The sequence below is a fragment of the Mustela nivalis genome (genome assembly GCF_964662115.1).
Source record: "Mustela nivalis genome assembly, chromosome: 1".
Classification (NCBI taxonomy): domain Eukaryota; kingdom Metazoa; phylum Chordata; class Mammalia; order Carnivora; family Mustelidae; genus Mustela; species Mustela nivalis.
Window position 1 is genome coordinate 68323456 of NC_139020.1, and position 22600 is coordinate 68346055.

Below are 22600 nucleotides of genomic sequence, written 5' to 3' on the forward strand. Positions count from 1 at the left end.
GAGAGAGAGAGAGATCATGAGAAGGGGAGAGGGTTAGAAGGAGAAGTAGTCTCCGGGCTGAGCAGAGAGCCCACCATAGGACTTGACCCTGGGATCATGACCTGAACTAGAGGTAGATGCTTAACTGAGCCACCCAGGAGCACTGTACAATTATTTCTTACAGTTCTATGAGTTCACTACCCTCAGCTGGGTGGTTTCTGGCTTGAATCATCTTACATAATTATCATCAGTTATCAGCTACGGCTTAAGTCATCTGAAGGCTTAACTGGGCTGGTTGTCCAAGATGTCATCTTCACACCATGTCTAGCACCTCAGCTGAGAAGACTGGAATAACCGGGGCCTGCCTAGGCATCTCTCTCTCCCCATCTCTCTCCCTCTTCGCCCCCACTCCCCATCATGAAGCCCCTCTACATGGCTGGCTTGGGCTTCCTCACAGCATGGTGGTCTTCACATGGCCACTAGTTCCCCCAGAGTGCATGTTTAGAGACTAAGGCAAAAGCTTTAAGACTTCTTATGCCCTGGCCACAAAGTCATGCATGTCCCTTCTGCCCCACTCTATCTGCTTCACAGGGCCAGCCCAGATTCAATATTTGGGAGTACTAGAAAAAGGCATAAATACCAGGAGGTGTGGTATTGGGGGGTCATCTTTAAGGACTTACACGACAATAGTGGAGCTGGTGTTTGAACGCAGGCAAGTCTGACTCTGGGAATTACACACTTTTAACCGCTCTATCATGAGGTGTCTCTATTAGGAATAAATGAATAAATTCGTTACTTGATTTGTGTGACTAGCAGAGACTATTCTGGTGATTGAGGATTCTAAGGCAAACTGAAGTCCCGATCTCTAAAGATAGAAAATTATTGGCAATTTTTAAGTGACAATCCTTTCCCTGTTTCTAAACATCCTAGTTTCAAAAGCTATGGGGCATTTTGGGTTGGTTCTGGAATGGGAGGTGTTTGGTCAAGGGGACATGACTTGAGGAGAAGCAGGAAAGTTTTGGAAGTACTTCTGTGGACAAAGTCTTATGAAAGATCACATTTTAAATGAAGAAAGGACACAGTGAGTAGGAGTGGGTATTTCCAATGGGAGCTAGCCATGCCCCAAAGGGATTACCATCCAGCTTGAAATGCATTGGCTTGTAGACAAGTTCTACACAGACATCACCCTTTTATGCCTTATTACAGCCCTAGAAGAGAGGTTAGAAAAATAACCGCCACCATAACCACCGTTTACGAGTGCATGCTTGTATCAAGCACCAAGCCAAGGACCTTTCATCTACTATCTCCTTCGATCCTCCCTTTACCCCTACAAGGCAGGTCTGACCACATGTCAGCAGTATGACTCTCCAATATCCATTCTTCTAGTCACTGAGTATTGCCACACTTAACAACCTTTAACCATGAAACCTGTCACCTTGTGTCAGGGTGATTCACTCTGGGGACATCTCCTTGACTAGTTAAGAGCCTCCTTATCTCCTCCTGTCCTATTCAGGGATGTGGTTTTCTTCTTATTGCCATCTCTGGGCCCAACCCAGCATCTGGTCTCTGGTAGGTACTTTAAAAATGGTTTTAATAAATTAATAAAGTATGATTTTTTTTTTTCCAGGAAAGGTAAATTGTAGCCTAGCGCCTTTAGAAATCTGTGTCTAGCAATCAGACTCCTATCAATTCATTTCTAGGAGCAGAAATATATGCAGTGATAATATGCCCACTGGCTTCCCTGTGTCCTTGTCAGTCTCACCCACGGAACAGCCCATCTCTGACCTAATGGTCTCTCCTCCCTCCACATTTTGGGAAACACTGTTTTATTATATGTGATGCTCCAGACTGTCCTGGGGGTGAGGCGATGAAAGCGAGGTGATATTTAGTGGCAGAGCTTGTACTGGTTTAATTCCATCTCCCCACTCCTCTGTGGGTGTTCCATTTATTTTTAGATGTTTATACTGGGTTTCCAAAGACTTGCCACATGGACTGTCATGATCTAACAAATAATATATCTGAAGAAAACACTTCTATTCTCCAAAGTTCCTAGAGTAAGACAGTCAAGTGTACCCCCAAACAGCTACTGCCACTGTTGTTAAAGCTGCTAAATTATAAGGTGCAACTGTGTAAGGTGAAGGTAGTGATTGCATTTCTTGTAGGATCAAGACACAATAATCCATACGTATAAAACTTCACTGCGCCAGGAACATGGGACAGCAACCGTCACAAGAATGCTTTCCTACCTAAGCAGAAGAATGGAGGTGGGGGAGAAAAGAGAAACCTTGAGAATTAGGAGCCCCCTAAATGCTTCTCTGGCCTCCAGCACAGAGTAACCAACAGATGAGAATGCTCTCTCTCTTTCTCTCTCTCTCTCTCTCTGTATTGTCAATACATGATAGATTGTAAGGAATCTGCAAATTTATGGAACAATTCTAACTTGCCCATAATTTCACATCATAAATTAAACTCTGGAGGTGGGCAAGGAATGGGAACGTAATTCTATCCGTCCTTTTAAGAACATATGCCTTAAGAATCTTTCTGGCTGTTCTACCTCTGTTAAATGCCTTCTTCGTTTATAGTGCTTTTTAATAGAGAGGTTTTAAATGTGTTATTTTGGTGCTCCGTTATTAAAGTGATGTTTCAGGAAAGAATGACTTTTTCGTCATTAAGATGTTATGAAAGAGAATTTTCTTCAGAAAAACATGAAGACTGTTTTCATGGTTTCTCATTTTCTTCCCTCCTCATTAGGCCCTTTCCAAGGCTTCTGGTTCACCCCTGCACAAAAAAAATACAGGCAGAACAAATAAGAGCATTTATAAAACATTAGGTTTTTAATCAATAAAAATATATTTGACTTTCATGGAAAGAACAAAGAAAAACAAAACAAAAGCAAGCAATAGAGGTCCTTAAAAAACAAGTAGAAAACTAAACAAGTTTAGAAAAACTGGACTGAGGCCCCAGTGGGAAAATGTCACCTATTTGCTTATTTTTTTAGGATTTATATTCTCCCTGCTTCCCAGGGGGGATTTAAGGGAGCAGGAAACAGATTTTATTTAGTTCTTCCAGTGCCTTACCAACTAAAACCTAATTGGGACAGTTTAAGTGCCCTAAGAATCACAAAGTATCTGAATTATATTCTCTTAATTAAACAAGCAAACAAAAACCAGCTTTAGTGCTCTCGTCCCATTCTTATGGTCCTCAGCCTTGGGTATACAGACATTCTGCTAGTTATCCACATCTTTACTAAGGGATCAGAGGTAAATAATATTAAGTCAAGCAGGGGGTTAAATTACTATTCAAGGCAGCTGAAATAACCAAGCCTAGTCCAACAAATGTATATGTACGTTTAAAAAAAAAACCTGTAGTTAAGATCGGAATTTAAGTCTCTATATAATTCTAAATCGTACATGTAGTTTAAAGCCAGGAAATATGTGTTTAAGGCCAAAAATTCCATTCTCCTATCTGTCCTGCTGTGGTTATGCCAGGGAAATAATAGTTACAGTAATTTTAGAACCCCTTGCCATACCTTAGGTATAATTAAGTGCCTTACATGTTGAGTTCCCGTCTAAATCCACTATTTGTTTTCTCAAATTATATACCTAGCACCGATCTTAGAGGAACATCATTATTTGTTTCAATTTTCACACAACTCCATGCCCCACCACTGCTGTCTTTCTTCTCATGAAGCCATATGAAGGTTATTGGGAAAATATATATCCCCACCACATTTTTAATCTATCATTTCTTTAAATGTGAATGCCATTTAAACTTGATCAGGCTTTTGGAGGATGAACTCAGAATGATGACTTTAACATACCTTAGTGGCACAATCACCCCAAAGGCAATGGTACAGGAATGCCCTTAAATAATTATTTATTCTCATATTTGGAAATATCAAGGCAAGCACTATAAAACGGTCCAAGGAAGCTTTGCGAAGTGGCAGTATCATAGCCAATGAGGTTTATCCGAGGCATGATTATTGCTAACTGAAAATGGCCCTAGGATGTCAAACAAAGGATACAGTAACAATTTCTCAAGTCTTAGAGTAAGACAGATGTAAAATGGGTCGACATCTTTTACTCTTAGCATGAGGCAATAATTATTTTCATTTACTGAATCTAAGAATTTCAATAATTAAAAATGTAAATAAGACTCATTCCACATGATCAATACTTAAAATGACTTACAGTGAGCATCATAGTTATTTACATACATAACTGCTACTGGTTTTCGTGTCTAACTACTCCATACCAGATTATAAACTCCTTGAAGACAGAAACCATGCCTTATCTTTTTACCCCCTGAGCCCAACACAATGTTCAGCTCATAGAAGATGTTCAATAAGCATTGGGTAAATGTCCATTTATTTGCTCAATAAGTCTGTAACAGTGCCTTTGTATCAACTGGTCGAAAAATTCTCTAGTCTTTTCATATTTTTGCAAGAATGACAATATTAGGGGTTCTTTAGACCTCAGTTTCACTACTTACAAAATGGGCATCCTCTGACATCACAGAATTGGATGGGAATGAAATAAAATGATACACTATATTTGAAAGTATACTGAAAACCACACATTATTACTTTATATATTACTTTATATTATCCTATATTACTTTATATCTATAATCTATATAATAACTAGTATATTTAATTTCAGCTCAACAGAAAAAAAAAAGTTATCAAAATAATAGTATATGTATTACCTGGGACCCCAAAGATCTTCAACATGCGATAATTTATGGTTTTTTATCTTCTGCATGAATTAGCTAGATAAAGAAAACTGCCACACACTTCCAGTTTAAATGGGAGTGAGTCCATTCATTGTTATAATTGTTCTCCCATTTTTGGCAAAGGTCTGTGACTTTCCGACTCTCCCACATTATTTAATTCAGAGTTAAAAGAACCTCCAATGCCTCTAAAATTTTAAATTCCTCAAATGTTTGCTGATTTTTCTCAAGCCAGATTTCTACTGAAGAAAATAACTGAAGCCTTCAATAATTGGCTCTCTAATTTCAATACTTTTAAATTGGGGGGGGGGGGTAAAGAAGAGATATAAATAGTAAATACTTTGTAATTCAATAATGATCTGTAACAACAGGACAACATAAATGAAGTATCTCATTTTTTAAAATTTTGTAAATCATGCCCTGCTTCAACTCCAAGCACAAAATCATCTTCACCTTAACCTACATACCAGCTGCTGTTTCTGTTACCTAATGATAGCAACTGCCCAACACATTCAGATGTGACATTTAGTTTTAACTTTGATTCAAAATGACAATTCCTACATACCTATTCAAGGTGATTTCCCAGAAGGTTCTAGGCTTCCAGTTTCTTCTAATTTGCATAGTTGCTATAAACAAAGATTCTGTTGGTTCCACTTAACCTGCCATAACATATGTAGCCCAAATCAAACTCTGAATAGTTGCTTTCACAAGATATTACTTTGCTACTATGCCTATTTTTTCATTCAAAAATTGTGTCGAACCGTCAATACAAATCTGTAATTCTACTGTGGGATTATAAAGTGAACAAGTTATTGATGAAAAGACCAAGGAACAGAAAAGGTATTGGTGATTTACCACATTTGCACTGAATTTTTAATGACACCATTAATGGCATGGAGGTCAATTCAGGTGACCTTTGTCTCAACCCAGTCTTGCTGTCCTTCCAAACCTGCTTAGATCAACCACTGTTTTCCAAAGAATTATACATACCTTAGCTCTCAAATCATACTTAACTCCCACCTCCGTCATCCACGTCAAGTAGGTTTTTTATGCAGATGTCCCTTAAATCCAGTTCTGAAAATCGACCCTCACAGGAAACTAAGAAACCTTCAACCTCATCACAGATTACAAAATATCTTACAATTTCTTCACCCTCAAATTCTCTCTTTAATGTCTAACCATATGTTTTTGAGAACATATTCAGCAAAATTTTTTTTCATAGTCAGCAAAATTAATTAGTAGAACCTAAGACTAGTTGAGGTCACCAAGAGTTGTACCCAGAAAGATAGAGCTAAGTCATGAGGTTTGAGTTCCAGTCACAATTTCAATACCACACAGAACAAGGGTCACCTTCCCCACTTGCAAAACAGAAGTACAACTAAGCAGCATAGAGCACCATGTCCTCATCATAGCTTTACATGAGTAAAATGAACCTCAGAAGTTCTCTGGAACAGCACTGTCCAAAGGCATTTTTTGTGTTGATGGAAATATTTATATTATATACTGTCCAATATGATAGCCACTATCTACATGTGGCTACAGAGCCCTTGAAAAATGGCTAAAGTGACTGAGACACTGAATTTGTAATTAATTTAGTCAATTAAGTTAAGTAGCAATGTAGACAGTATATGGGACAGTGTAGCTGTCCAAGAAATAGCTATGGAAATTTTAAAGTACTGTAATATAAGGACAAATCTAAATTTCCAATTTGTAGGCTATATTTCCATACCCAGAAAGTCCATTACAATTGGCTAGGAAGTTTGGCTGTGACAACTAGCATTCAACTTCCTCAAAGCATACAGATACTAATGTTAGACTCTCCTCAATATCCTATTGATAAGATATAGTTCAAGGAAAACCATTTGGTGAGGAAAGCCACCTTGCTTGGAATACAACTCTAACCTGGGAGAACAGGATAAGAGGCAGGTAAGGAGTGAGAGGCAGTATATTTTTCTCCAACTACAGGAACTAGAATTTTAGGGCCACTCTGAGACTCCCATTTTGAGGCATTTCTATGGTTTTTATTAAACGATTTTATTTGTTTATTTGGGGGGAGTACAGAGAGGACGGGCAGAAGAAGAGGGAGAAGCAGACTTCTGGCTGAGCATGGAGCCCGATGTGGGATCCAATCCCAGGACCCTGTGACCACGACCTGAGCTGAAGGCAGGTGCTTACCCGACTAAGCCACCCAGGTGCCCTGAAGCATCTCTGTGATGTTTAATAAAAGTGATACTGAATCACCCAGTAGAAATTCTATTCTTGGTTTACTGTCTGCAGGAGCAGCAAGATGGACTAGATCCTCCACTTTGGGAAAGACTTTAATACGGCCTTGGATGAGGTCATACCAGAGCTCAGCCACATCTGGAGCAGCTGCCAAGCCAGGGCTCGAAGCCTGGTGTATCCAGCCTTTCAGCTGGAGCCACTAGATCCTAACTGCACTCAGAACTGCTGAGAGAGCTGCTCTGGGCAGAATATTCCATGTTTCTTCATCTCCTTTGTTACCGCCCTTGTTCAATCCACCATCTTCTCTCTCCTGGATACCAGAGTAGCTTCCTAATTGGTCTCCTTGCTCCATTCTCAACTCCCCACAACGCATCCTCTAGACAGCAGCCAGAACGAGCTTTACACATTGCTGTGCAACAGTCACCACCACCATCTGTCTCTGAACGTTTTCATCTTCCCCTAGGGAAACTCTATTCCCATTAAATACTAACTCCCCACCCCCAGGCTGGCAACCATCATTCTCCTTTCTGTCTCTATGAACCTGAGTACTCTAGGTGCCACATAGAGAATGTGGAAAAATATTTTATATTTTTATAAAAAGAAAATATTCTATTTTTATAAAAACAGAATCATGCACTATTTGTTCTTTTGTGATGGTTTATTTTACTCAGCACAATGTCTTCACAGTTCGTCCCTATTGGAGCATGTGTCAGAATTCCCCCCCCTCTTTTTTTTCCCTGAAGATTTTATTTATTTGAGAGAGAGACCACGAGCAGAGGAGGAGCAGAGGGAGAAGAGACTCCCCAATGAGCAGGGAGCCCGATACGGGGCTCTATCCCAGGACCCTGAGATCATGACCCAAGCCAAAGGCAGACACCCAACCGACTGAGCCATGCAGGTGCCCCAGAATTCTCTTACTTTTTAAGGCTGAATAATGTTTCCTTGCATGTCTATACCACGTTTTGTTCATTCCTTCATCTGCGGATAAATACTGGGGCTTCTCCCACCTTTTGGCTACTGTGATAATGCTGCCACGAACATGGATGTATAAATATCTGCTCAAGTCCCTGCTTTCACTTCTTTGGGGTATAGACCCAGAAGTGGCAATGTTGGATAATATGGTAATTCTGTGTTTAATTTCTTTTTTGTTGTTGTTGTTGGATTATAGTTGACACACAATGTTACATTAGTTTCAGGTGTACAACATAGTGACTGGACAACTCTATACATCATGCTAGGTGGCTATCATCTGTCACCACACAACACTATTACAATACCATTGACTACATTCCCTGTGCTGCACCCCTCATCCCCATGACTTAACATTCCATAACTGAAAGCCTGTATCTCCTACTCCCTTTCAACCATTTTGCACCCTCCCTCCTCTGGCAAACATCAGTTTGTTCTCTGTATGTGCAGGTCTGATTCTGCTTTTCTCATGTTTAATTTCTTGAGAAATACTTTCCACAGCATGCTGCATTATTTTACATTCCCACCACCAACACACAAGGGGTCCAATTTCTCTATATCTTGCCAACACTTGTTATTTTCTATTTCTTTATAATAGCCATCCTAATGGATATGAAGTAATATCTATTTTATTTTTATAATATATTTATCGCTACTTCATATTTTCTTTTTTTGTTTATTTATCTCCCCAAACTAGAATTCTAGCTGCATGGCAGTAAGGAGTTTGGCTGACTTGTTTGCTACCATAACCCAAATAGCACCCAGCACTCAAAGCACATTTGTCGAATGTGTGAGAGACCTCAGGGTCACCAGCTTTAGAGCTACCACAGTTCTCCTCTTTTTAGGTTCCCTAGGATATACGGGAGCTGGGGAGTTCCCTTCTGCTACTCTGACAAGCCAGAGGACTGTGAAGAAGAATTAAGAAGATTTTAACAAATGAGTTAGTGCTATTCTCTGTGACATACAAAGAAATAAAAATGTTGTCAAACTAAGACCTTGAGAGCACCCATGGCCTTTGTGCACAACAGAGGCAGTAATTATAACCAGGAGAACATGCTGGGCTTCTCTGGAAGTTCTTGGTGGCAACTCATGCAAACATAGAAGACCCAGCCCCTTGGAATAGAATAAACTCAACTAAGAGTGAAAACTATTAAGCTTTTGACTAGAAAAGCAAATTGTGTAGTCCTTTCTTCTATATTACCTATACTCTCTTTTAAAAACAAATTTTTTTTTCCTTTTCCAAAAAGGCTGATATTTGTTACTCAACTTCATGAACATCACTTCAGGCAGCCTGAGAAAACCACAAATAAATATGCCACAGAGACTGCTTGTCATCTGCCTGTTTTCCCTTCTTTCCACAGCTGATAGAAAACTTTTACTCAAAAGAAGGCTTTTGAATTTTAGCAGAGCACATGGACACCTGAAATGAAGCCCTCCTTTCTCAGCTTTCTTGCAGAGAGAAGTGGCGGTGTAACTAAGAACAAGCCAATGAAATGTAAGCAGCAAGTTGCATGTAATTACGCACAATGTCCTTAAAGGGAAGACACATGCTCGTCTTTGCCTCCTTTTTGTTGGCTGAAATGTAAACTTGATGGCTAGAACTGTAGCACACATCTGAGTATGGCAAAGCAGGGGGAGACAAAGATACAGTGTGCCTACTGGCTTGAAGCTGCCACCCCAATCTTGGATTGCTTACCTGTAGATTCCCTTATGTGAGAGAGAACCAAAGTTCTGTCAGAGCCATTGTTGTTCTAGGCCACTGTTATTGGAAGCTGCCCTAGTTCTGACTCACACGGAATCTTTTCAGTAAGACTACTGGAGAACCCAACACAGAAATAATTCTTCCTAGATATAGATGACAAAGGAGATTGTTCGGCAAGATTTGAGCTATTCTGAGCTGATGCCAAGCACAGCTTAGCCAGTGAGGTAAGGGCGTAACAGTGATCTGCCAAATCAACCAAGGGTCTGAAGGAATGGGAAGTCAATACCAACAATAATGAGGATAATGAAAATGATAATGGTGATGGCTAACATTTATTAAGTAATTTATTATAACCCCAACACTGAGCCAAGGGGCTTTACCTGTACTAACCCATTTTATCTTCACAACAATTCCGAGGTTTAAAAAAGAGGAGTCCTGATCACACAATTTATGAGTGACAGAATGAGAATTTGAATCCAGAGAAGTCTGACTGTTGACCTTACCTTTACACTGCATCCAAATAGAACATCCACTATACTTTCCTTCCCCCACATAAGAATATGGTAGTCAGTCAGTCCTCTCCAGAAGCCTACCACTTCTTTACCAAAGTAAGTCCCTTGGATACCCTTCACCCATCAAAGTTTGATGCCACACCAACAATGCCCATAATACCCTAAATATACAGCCAACCATGAATTTCTACTTGTTATGTACACAATGCCCCTCAGTTATTAATTTCCTTGGACCGTTTATAACTTAAATCCATTAAATTGCAAATGAAACACAACTATAATATGAAAACCAAGTTACATGTTTATTTTGAAGCCTTATTTCACATTTATGCTAATATCAATATTTCAAAGCTGTTTTTTATGACATATTCTCTCCTAGCCCCATGTGTTGCAATAACACAATGAAATCTGCATCAGTTCATCAGATAGTCAATATTTTATAGGAAAGTATCAGTGCAGACAGAAGCCACACCTTTTCTTAAGGAAGGGGACCCCAAATATTTGCCTGTTGGTAAGAATGCCTCACTGCAAAACAGGTCTCATTCATACATAAAGTTGGACTTACCAAATGTCTGATCAAGTCAATTTACATAACTGTTCTAGGCCTCAGCTTCCCCATCTATAAAATGGGGATGTAAGAGTCACTTTCTCAGAGTGATTTCAAAGATTCAGTGAGGTTATACTTGTTAGCTACCTGGTACAGTGTCTAGTACACATTAAGTGCCCATAGAGAGGTAGCTACTTTTAAAAATTATCATCAGTGGGTAGCACAATCTGATAGACTAAAGCTCTCAGTGAACCAATGTGTTCAATTACCAAATAACTTCCCAACAATGAAAAAATGAAGAAGACTCACTATCACACTGACTGGCAAGATGACTCATTTTGGCTGATTCTAAATTCAGACTTCTTTTTTAAGATGGCTGTCTGGAAATCCGACTTTTGGACTCAGCATAATCTATGTCATTACTAACTGCATGGGCATTTTATTAGCCTTTTTTTTGCTGTTTACATTTTCCCACCCTACCCCACAATTATTATTATTCTCTATTCTTAAACTGCCTTTAGTGGTGGTTTTAAGTCAGGGACATTAAGTGAGATTTTTTTTTCCTTTTTCTTTTCCCTTTCACCCATAGTGGGTATAAAGTAGTCAGGGATGAGCATTACCTTTGCTCTTCTATTCCCCACTGGGAGACATTTATGTAATGCACAGGTAATAAATGGATTCTAAAAGTCATTACCACAGGACTTTGAAAACAGCCTTAATTTTGAATCCATGAAACTCAGCTGGATCAGGAAGGGTTTTCAGGAACACATCTGCTTTAAGAATTTATTCCTTCAACCGTTATCTTGTGCCCTTTCTAATCACTAATGCAGGACACCACTAGTTCTATTAATAAAAATCTCCCAAATAGTTGAGGTAAATCCAACATTTTACTATTTCAGGCATTTGCCCCCTACCCAAATCCTCACACCAGAGGAAAAATGCAGCAGCCTTCCACTGTTTCCAATACCCACTTCCAGGAGAATACCCTTAAAAAGAAAAAAAAAAAAAAATGCTTACTGTGATTTTCCAAGTACATTTGCTATTTGGAGGGTACACTCCAGGGAAACCTTCGCTGCCAATAAATCCAGACTCTCCAGTAAGAATGCCGCCACATGTGAAAACAGGTCTGGGAAAATAAAAGAAGGAAACTTAATTTGAAACTAGGTCTAACAATCTAATGTCAACTTTAGAAAGGTTGTAGCTTCTAAATATGGATAAAGTTAATATTGATTAATAAATGCCTGCACCATATAAGGGATTTGAAACTTGCTAGTTGAGAATTTTTAAATTACAGTTTAATAAAACATTCTGTCCAGTTGCCATCTCCATCCTCCTAACACAACATCTGTTTATCCATCTATCCATAAGCAATCAAATGCTCCACGTAGTGGTAAAAGTTAATGGGAAATAGTCAATGGAAAATTTGACTGGGGAGTGGAGGTGAGTGAAAGAAGGTGAGAGCTAGGCGAGGTACACGGTCTTAAAGACAGACAAGCAATAGATTAAAAAAAGTTTTAATTTCCTAAATGTGGAGAGATGCCTACTTCTCCTCCCCTTTTCTGAAAACCATTAACCATTGGCAGAGCCTCGCATTTATAAAGGGAGGCTGCTGGTGATGGAGGTGGAAGAGGAGATGCCAAAGGTGGCCACGGGATGGGTCCCCCAGCCCAGGTCCTGGGCGGTCTGGCAGCCCTGACGCGGGCTGACGAAGGGTTAACTTTCCGGGAGCGGCTCCCCGCGCGCCGCGCGACTCGGGTTTTCCCCGAGGCTTTCCGTCTCTGGGCCGAGCCTCCCGGAGGAGTAAAGCAGAAGTGAAAAAGCAAAAACCGCAGCCTCGGGCCCTCGTGCCTCCCTCCGCCCGCAGACGCACTCGGGGAGAGGCGGCGCCGGTCCCCTTCAGACCCCGCCACGTGGTGGTGCGGCCAGCGGCGAGGAGGTCGGGCTGGCGGAGCTGGGGGCGCGCGGCCGAGCGGGGGGCCGTCCGGGCGGGGGCAGCGGACGCCGGAGCCCGGGTGAGCGCAGGGTCGCGCGCCGGATCCCCGAGCGCCCCTACGCGGCTGCGGTAAAACCGCGGGGCGAGGCTGCAGGACAGCGGGACAGAGGCGGGGAGAAAGGGATACCGGGCGGGGGTCGCGTTACCTCTCCGGGGGCTGCTGCCGGGAGAGCTGCGCGGCCACGGCCAGCAGCAGGCAGAGCGCGGCCCAGGCGCCCGCGCCCCTCATGGCCGGTGTAGACGCGCTCGGCTTGCTCCCACCCCGGCGCGCACGCCGGTCCGCACACCGGGTCGCACCCCCCAAGGCTCACACTCTGGCACACACGGGGAGAAACAGGCTCGCGCGCCGCACACTCCCGGCTCGCTTCCCCGCCCTCTCTCTGTCTCACACACACACACACGAGCACACACACGAGCACACACACGTGCGCACGCAGCCGCGGGGCAGCCCAGGTATCCGGGTGTGCGCGGCGGGCGGGTGGGGCGCTTTTAAAGGCAATCACGGTGCACGCTGCCTCGACGCTGAATTTCCCCAGAGGAGTTGCTCTGGCAGCCACAGGCCACTGCTGAATATCCCGTTTGTTCTCCGGCGGCGGGAGGGGGCGGCTCTGAGGCCGGAGCCGCCTCCTCTCCTGGGGCGGGCGGGCGTCTCCTCGCTGGCCCCCCGGGACCCGCAGTGCCTGTCACATCCCGCCCGCAGGGCCTGTGGGGAGGAAAGGAGGGGGAAACCCTGCCGAGTGGTACCCAAGCGGGACCCGACTTCGGGATCCACAGACGATTCACAGAGAGGGGGTCATGGCTTGCTTTGGAGAGTGGTTTAACTTAATTGCTTTGAAAAAAAAAAAAAAAAAAAAAGTGTTCGCGCTTGCTCGTTGCTGGAAAACTGGGGTTCCCTCTTTATTTCTGTCGCCTTCAAACACACAGATCTAAGGCAAGAAAAGGGGGAACCAGAAGGGCGTCCTATCAAATTTTAACTCCTGCTCTTATCTTTTTACTTGAAACTCTCCCTCAATAAAGTCTTCTCTGTTTTTCCTGATGTGTGAGAATAGGGAAACCGTTTTCTGTGCAGGGATTTAAAACTGTATTTTCAGCCAAGCGGTTTGTGAGTGAATTGCCATTAACTATATCAACTATGTCAGATAATGAAGATGGAACCCAGATCAGGAGATCTCACCGTGTTCTGTTCTGAAAATGGTGTTTAGTTGTCGGCATCTCTCTGTTCTTAAAGAATCTTTTCCAACATTCTGTAACATTAATGAGTTAAGAGTCACAGAGAATTTGTTTTTCTAAGAACAACAATTCCAACCTTGTGGAATCAATACTTTATTTAATTAAAGAAAAAGAATTTTAAACACCTTATTTTGTTAAGTGCTTTCCAATAGCTAGGAATTAAAAAAAGAAAAACAAGAACAGAATGGGTTCATTGAGATATTCAACAACCACATCAGCACAAGAGGGATATAGCTGAATCTAGATGCCCCATATATGCTGTTCCCTCTAAATTATTTTCACCTTTCTAACCAAACAACAACAAAAACCAAAAAACCACCACTGAAATAGTTCTTGCCATGATTTCATTTCTAATAATGAACTTACAATGTTAAGAATGTAAACACTCCTAGCAAGAAAATAAGTAAAAACTAGCTACAGGGAATAATCTGTCTTTTAATAGTGGGGAAACCCAGGAAACAATAGTAGAAACCAGAATTTCCCTGTGGGGTTTAGATTATCTTACTATTTTTGAAAAAATGAAGGAAAAAAAAAAAAGACCAAGAACTACAACTTTTAAAAAGTTCTCTAAAGGCTACCACACCCTGTTTATGACATTAAAAAAGAAAGAAAAAAAAATTTGGCAAACTACATTATATCCTAAAACCTACACCCTCAACCCAATAAAAATTGCTTTAAAACACCAAAAAGGAAAATAAATGATTGTTTATTTTGCACACATTTCAAGAATATGCTATCCAACAGCATAAGTGTTTTAGATGATATTTTGTGAAAAAGTCAAAGTTTTAAATTATAAAGTGAAAATATTGCTCAATTCACTTTCTGGTAATGATCTGAAGTCATCATAGCCAGAAAATACTTAATTCCTAGGACTAAGCTAAGTTTTTAAACTTTAAAATTCAAAAATAAAGTATTAAACCTGTCCCAGTACATATTGAACTATTTGAACATAAGTATGCAACAATATTTTCTTTTCTTAATTTATGGAATGATAACTGTGTTTCTATCCTCACTAAAGAGTCAGACTTGCAACACTGATGGTTCTGTTGTTGTTGAGACCCACAGGAAGACATTGATGTTACCATATGATTTTAAGAGTATTTGCTCTTAGAAAAACGTATTTGTCTTGGAACTACAGCTCCAAGATGAAAATTATAACCCTTAAATGTCCTGAGAAACTTAACGTGTTAAAATTGAGACAGACCCAAGTGGACTTTGAACGTGTGTGTAGGGTCCATTTCTGTGAGACTGATTTCTGGACTTTAGTGATGCAGAACTGGCATAATGGGCAGGGAGCCAGAGAACTCCAGGCCTAGTCAGGGACAGGGGTAGAGAGGATGAAAGCCTAGTGGTAGATTCTAGAAAGAAAAGCAGAGTGTTAAGTGAAGTGATCCTTATTTTCCAAGGTATATAATACCCAATCTCTGCAGTTAAGTAGGTTGCACAGAGAATCTAAGTCATGGAAATATGGAAATATTCGCCAATGAACCAACCACTTATAAAATTAGTCCCCAAACATTTCTTGCTGCCCAACATTAGCATCTAGCTAGGCCCAATATGTCAACATCTTTGTTGGTTAGTCTCTGGTCAATTCATCAGCTTTGTAAGCATCTGAAAATGCAATGTAAATAACAGTGCACTTTCAATCCATAGTGCTGTATTGTAAAAGATCCAGAATTTGTAAAAATTCATAGTGCTGTATTGTAAAAGATCCAGATCTTGTAAAAGATCCAGAATTTATAAAATGGTTGCAAGTGAGGTTGAAAGAAGTGGGAGGATGATGGGCTTCTTTTGATGAATGAAGACTTGGATGAGTTACTCCAATGAACTGACGGAAAAAGCTAAAGGAGGTTGCTGACCAAAGTCACTTAAAAAAAGAATGATTTTTAATGTCAAAATATTAAAAAGGAGTCCATGAGGGGCGCCTGGATGGCTCAGTGCGTTAAGCCTCCACCTTCGGCTCGGATTATGATCTCAGAGTCCTGGGATTGAGCCCCAACATCGGGCTCTCTGCTCAGCCGGGAGCCTGCTTCCTCCCCCTCTCACTCTCTGCCTACTTGTGATCTCTCTTTGTCAAATAAGTAAGTAAAATCTTAAAAAAAAAAAAAAAAAAAGTTGTCCATGAAAAAAATGAAGAAACTCTATAATGATTTTTTTTAAAAATATTTATTTATTTGACAGAGATCACAGGTAGGTAGAGAGGCTGGCAGAGAGAGAGAGAGAGAGAAGCAGGCTCCCTGCCGAGCAGAGAGCCCGATGTGGGACTCGATCCCAGGATCCTGAGATCATGACCTGAGCTGAAGGCAGCGGCTTAACCCACTGAGCCACCCAGGCACCCCAACTATAATGATTTTTCAAAATTAGTTTTCTATAATATAGTGCTGTGAAAGTCAAGAGTAAATGAAAGGATGTTTATATTTTCTTAGAATGCATTTTTGCAGGGAAAATTATGGTAAAAAACTCCACATTTGACTCATTGTTCATTATGAAAATTGGCACATAGTTGCAAATATAAATGAAATTTTATTAAATACAAAATAAATTTTTGAATTTCCATTTCCATTTTTGAAGATAAAATCCTGAACGCTTTTTCAGTATCTTTGAAAATTTGGAGCCTGTGTTAAGTATGATTTAAGTGCCCTTTTCCAGTACAGTTAATATCAGATATGGACGATCTCCAATTAACTTGAAAGGTGCTTGAGCAACAATCCGGGGCAGTGCATCAGATTGAGGGGGAGAAGGTAGGACAGGAGATAATGAGGGGCTGGACTCTATCCTTGGGTCACTCCCATGGTTCTTCAAGGCAGGACCTTCATCTGAAACTTGGGTGTGGTCTGTGCTTCCTTGAAAATGACACTACTCCAACTGTACCACATGGGGCTCTAGATTTATAAATGCTACAAATGTATAAAAGGAATGAAAAATATCTGGAAAACAATTAGTGTGGAAATTCTTTGATGTCGCCTATGTGACAAGATGGTGTTTGTGATATTTCCCTACGTCTGTAGTTCTATAAAACCATCAAACTGGAATTTCTATTCCTTTTAAAAAAATTTTTTTAAGATAGTATTTATTAATTTATTTATAAATAAAGAGACAGAGAGTGTGTGAGAGAGTACAAGCAGGGGGAGAAGCAGAGGAAGAGGGAAAGGCAGGCTCCCTGCTGAGCAAGGAGCTTGATGCGGGGCTTGATGACCTGAGCCAAACAGACAATGGACTGGACCACCCAGGTGCCCCCTCCCTGCTTTCTTTAACTAGGAAAATACAGTAGTGTAGCATTATGATATTAATACTTTAGTGATAGAAGTGCCCCTTCTGAATTCAGCTTTTGGACACTGTCAACATTTAAGAACTCCCCAGAATCTTTTAATTCTTTTTTTAAATTTTTTTTTAAAGATTTTATTTATTTATTTGACAGACAGAGATCACAAGTAGGCAGAGAGGCAGGCAGAGAGAGAGAGAGAGAGAAGAGGAAGCAGGCGCCCCACTGAGCAGAGAGCCCGATGTGGGGCTCAATCCCAGGACGCTGGGATCATGACCTGAGCTGAAGGCAGAGGCTTTAACCCACTGAGCCACCCAGGTACCCTGAATCTTTGAATTCTTGTGCACAGACTCATTACTAAATATTCTCATGAACAAGGCTTTTTAGAATTAAATGTTATTTCAATTTTTTTTGATGTTTGTAAACATGCATTAGGAAGTACACCTCCCCCACTTTCAAGAATGAAATATTGGAAGGGAATTGTTTTGGTTAGTCTTTTTAGCCACAAACAACTGAGTCTGTTCTGGCTAGTACAGGCCATAAAAGGGATCCATTTTAAAATGGAAGGTAGTTCATAGAAGCAATAAGAGCACTGAAGAAACTATGTCAAGGCTAATGGCCAACGCCTGGCTTCCGAAATGGCCCAGTGAGAAATCAGTTGCCATTGCTGTCACCAAGACTAAACAATAATGGAAGTATTCCAGCTCACTGCAATTGTGACGGCTATGAGCACATCAGATGCATTTCTGCCCTGGGAAACTAAACCTTGTAATACCTCTACCCCAAAGGCCAGATAGCTCTGCTGCCACCTACGGAAGGAAAGCTTAATACAGACCCTCTTTCCTCATGTTAATCTCTTAAATCCAAAATCACATGGAATCCTATATGATAGGTAATGTCTATATCACACGAGTATATTTCAGCTGCAAAAGAAGCTAAGAATTCAACTGTTTGTGGGAGAAAGGGCCATATACTGTAGAGATTTCCCCCAATATTCAAAGACTACTCAAAACATAATGGGCAGGCACAAATATGATTAATGCCCATGACAGGGTCCATATAATTCAATTAGTCTCTCCTTGTATGCCCTTGCTGAGGGAAACAGCCCCAAGGGAGTCTTTATCTGTAAGTGTGCTAAGACAATGTAATGGATGTTGAATGAAATCAGCTCCACTCACCTGCCCGTGTTGGACAAAGGAATCAGCTGCTCTTTGTTGGTTTGGAATGAAACTTTATCCAATGGAACCATTTCATAATGAATCATCATCACCATCATCCCTAACTTTTACTGAGTACTTATTATATACCAAAAACAGTGATAAGTACTTTCTAATAAGGTTTCGCTTAATTTACTCAATAGCCCTATGAAGTGAGAATAATTATCACCATTTCACAGGTGAGGATTCTGAGGTATATAGAGGTTAACCACTAATCCAAAACCTGCGTTGTGTAAATGAAATACCAGGATTTGAACCTAGTCTGCCTAGAAAGCTCATGTTTTTAAAAATACTGCAGCATGCCAGTCCATCATCAGAGCCTCTCTCAGGACCCATGAATACTCCATGCACATGGAAGCATTGGGTGTGGTGGACAGACTTATGCTGTTTGTCCCCCAGGATCACTAATTTCATTCATTGCTCCTCCAGACCCTGGAAAGAACATATGACCAAGGACTGTTCAATTAGAGGGCTCTCCCAGGACTTTCCTACTGGACATATTGGGGTAAAGTTTCTTCTGTTACTCCTTTTGTTTTCCCACTGAAAGCAGTGTGTAAGCTAGTCATTTCCTAGGGAAAGAGGAGAAAGCCTGAGGTGAATGGTCAGAGTAACAAGTCACCCCCCTTCCACAAAGAGATGGACCTATAAGAATTTGAAAAAGAGTCTTTTGAGAACCCGGATTCTAACATATAATACAGAGACTTGGGCATGAGAAAAGACATAAAAAAAAGTTTTAATTAAAAAAAATTTTTGATCATAAAAAATCTTCAAAGTATGACCCATTAATAGTATTAAGGACCATAAAGTAAGGAGTACTTATTATGTAATAATTAACAACACCAAACCAAACCAAAACCAAACCAAACCGAAACACCTCGGAATCATTTTATTATATTGACCTTTGGGGGTGAACTTTGCCTTTAAGAATGATTAGTGTTAAATGTAGATAAGAAATACCTTTTTATGGGTGCCTGGGTGGCCCAGTGGGTTAAGCCGCTGCCTTCGGTTCAGGTCATTATCTCAGGGTCCTGGAATCGAGTCCTGCATCAGGCTCTCTGCTCAGCAGGGAGCCTGCTTCCTCCTCTCTCTCTCTCTGCTTGCCTCTCTGCCTACTTGTGATCTCTTTCTGTCAAATAAATAAATAAAATCTTAAAAAAAAAAAAGAAATACCTTTTTATTTGTTAGATAAACTTCCTGTATTTAAGTAACCTTATCCAATATATTGACCCAGATAGTCATTTGGGTTCTTCCATAGCTAGCTCATCTGGCTATCTCACCAGGACTGAATACTACTATAATTATTAGTCATACCAAGCTGGTAATTGTTGCAAGAAGACAATGCAATAGGGCCACTGGGGGAAGTTCTGGGATGCCAAAGATGAGAGGAATACCACCAAAACTGTCTGTTAACAAAGAGCCAGAAGTCTGGAACAAAAAATGCCCAAGTGCCTGGGGTTCCCTGTGCCCTCCTCACAGATTCTCAAAACTTGAAGCAAGAGTTTGGCATCAGCACTTGGACCCTAACCACAAGGAATGAAAATGGAAGCTCTCTCAAGCTATGTGTGTTTCCATTTTTGATCACCATCTCTTTCCTTTTTTTTTTTTTTTTTTTTAAAGAAGGATTTCTCTTAGTATAAAGGAAATACATGCTCATTAAATAAAATCTAGAAAAAGTAAACAAGGAAAAAGAAAAGAAAAACCATTGACTTTGCCACCCAAAGACAATACTAGTGCCATTTTAGTTCCCCTTCCTTTCTAATGTGTCTCTTCTATGATATAATTATATCTAGGGATTTGAAGAGTATGCTTTATTTCCATGTCCTTCTTTGCTTCTGGACGAGTCATCAATAAAGAAGATCAATGATAATGATTTTATAATGTCAACATTGCTGCAATCACAGCTGACTGGAGAATGACTTCCTGAGAAGAGTGAGAGTGAATCATTTCCTTTTTACGCCCTGCTACTCTAAATGTTCTTTGGAGAAACCAATTCTAATTGCAGACCGAGCTGATAAGTCTACCTCAAGGAATAGATGCATATTCGTTTACATTCCATTCATATTGCTCATTAGACATCTTGAAATAAAAGAGTTTGCATTTCCAGTTTGAGCCTGGTTATGAGTTGCAAGATTGCTAAAGGGCTATTGCTTTTGAAAAATAAGACAGCTACCTAAAAGGTATTATCCAAATAAATATTATATGCAAACAAAAGCACTAGAGCCATTAAGAGATTCTTCAGAGTTCTGAGGTTAAAAGAAAAACAACTGCAAAATTCACAAAGGCATACCTTTGCAGCTGGATTTCTTTTAAGAATTCTGTAAAGAGGGGCGCCTGGGTGGCTAAGTGGGTTAAAGCCTCTGCCTTCCGCTCAGGTCATGATCCTGGGGTCCTGGGGTCCTGGGATCCTGGGATCAAGCCTCGCCTCGGGCTCTCTGCTACGCGGGGAGCCTGCTTCCTCCCCTCTCTCTCTCTGCCTGCCTCTCTGCCTACTTGTGATCTCTCTCTCTCTCAAATAAATAAAATCTTAAAAAAAAAAAAGAATCTGTAAAGAATTTAAGGATTAAAGAACTAAAATTAAATTAAATTAAAATATGAGAATTTCTGTAAAAGATTATATAATTTTAAATACATAGATAAAATTATATATAAACAATAATATATAAAGCATTTATGTATGTAGTTTATACATTGTTTACAGATATACTTTATTTATGTTAAAATGTATATTAACTTTATTTATATTAAATTTATATTAAAATTATATTAAAATTATTTATATTAAATATGATAAAATTAAAATTTATATTAGAATTACTTTATTTATATTAAAATTTACAGATATACTTTATTTCTATTAAAATTATATTAATTTTATATAAAATTAAATTTATATAAAATATACATAATTAAGATTATGTATATTATTCATATATGTAAAACAATGGTTATCTAGATTATAAATTGTGTATATAATTTACATGTATACAAAATGATGGCTGTGAACAGAGTCCTAAATCCATGGTATTAATAAAACTAGTCTCAAATATAAGCTCTCAGTCCTTCCCCCTTAGGATTCTGAAAACATTTTATAGTCCTGTAAGTGCTTTTGAAATAACCCCAACAAAAACATGCTTCTAAGAAACAAATAGAAATCCAAATACACATTTTTCCATTAATATAATTGCAAAAGAAAACATATGTGGAGAAACATCACTTTCAGTAAATTCTCAATAAAGCCAAAATGCCCCAACATCAACATATATTTATTGTGGGTATTAAGTGGTTATTAATTTTAAAAATTAACATGAGACGACTTTGGTGGCATTTAATAGGATTACATCTCTTGCTGGAGTCCAGAGTCTTTTCTGAGGGACACAGCAATTGCTCCTTCTTAATGGAGGGATATTTGCCAGACGCTAATGACAGGAGTGTCTTGGCCCACTGGGTAGGACTAATTGCACAAATGGGAAGTTGTAGCAGGAGAAGCACAGCCTGGAGCTGGCAGTTGTGTCTGTTTTCTCAATTGGTAACGTTTCCACTGGCAGCATCTAGAGACTTTTGTATTTGTTTCATTTTCCTTTTATTTGTGGCATATTTCGGTATTACTTGGATATATTGAGTTCTGAGGAAAATAAGAGGTAAACACATATGTGTCATATACATATTATTTCCTGCATGTTATTATTTATTATATGTAGATGTGGATGCCAGTGTGAGATGTATATGTACATGCATGTGTGCGTGGGTGTACACGCGTCTTGCACGGTCAGTGCGGGAGGCATACGAACATATTTTCACCCTATGAAGTTCCGTTTTCTAAATTCTAAACTGACTATCCTCTTCTGTCTTATCTACTAGTTCTACTACTTTTTCTTTCTAATACTACAGCTTTTGTTTTGTTTTTCTATGCGTTACTAAAGCTTCATTAGGTTTTAATCACAGCTAATCCAAAATTTTTCTCCTCTCCCTCCCCTCTGCCTTCCCTCTCCAGCCTCCTTCCATTCTCAAGTTACGGAGAGCTTGCTTTATTCCCCAGGGCTGCCCTAGGTAGGCCCTGGAGTACAGCAGACCTGGTTCCGTTGGCATCTTCACAGCCTGGAATGCTCTTTAAGGTTATTTCTTCAAATAACTGACTCCACTCATTTCATATTGGGTTGGTCCTCTGAGATGAAGACATCAACACAGACTTAGATGTACAAGGGATATATATTGGGGGAAATGCCCGTGGAGGACAA

The 22600-nt window shown here is 40.0% G+C and overlaps 1 protein-coding gene across 1 annotated transcript in view; it reads right to left on the minus strand.

The window, feature by feature from the left end:
• The window catches only part of PCOLCE2 (procollagen C-endopeptidase enhancer 2), a 65753-nt gene extending 52498 nt beyond the window's left edge, over nt 1-13255 (minus strand). The window contains exons 1-2 of the mRNA XM_082713179.1: nt 12803-13255; nt 11681-11789 (exon numbers count right to left, since the gene is read on the minus strand). Of these exons, the coding sequence (XP_082569305.1) occupies nt 11681-11789; nt 12803-12885 (192 nt within the window). The 5' untranslated portion in view covers nt 12886-13255. The remainder of the gene's footprint in view (nt 1-11680; nt 11790-12802) is intronic.
• Between the last annotated feature and the right edge of the window lie 9345 nt (nt 13256-22600).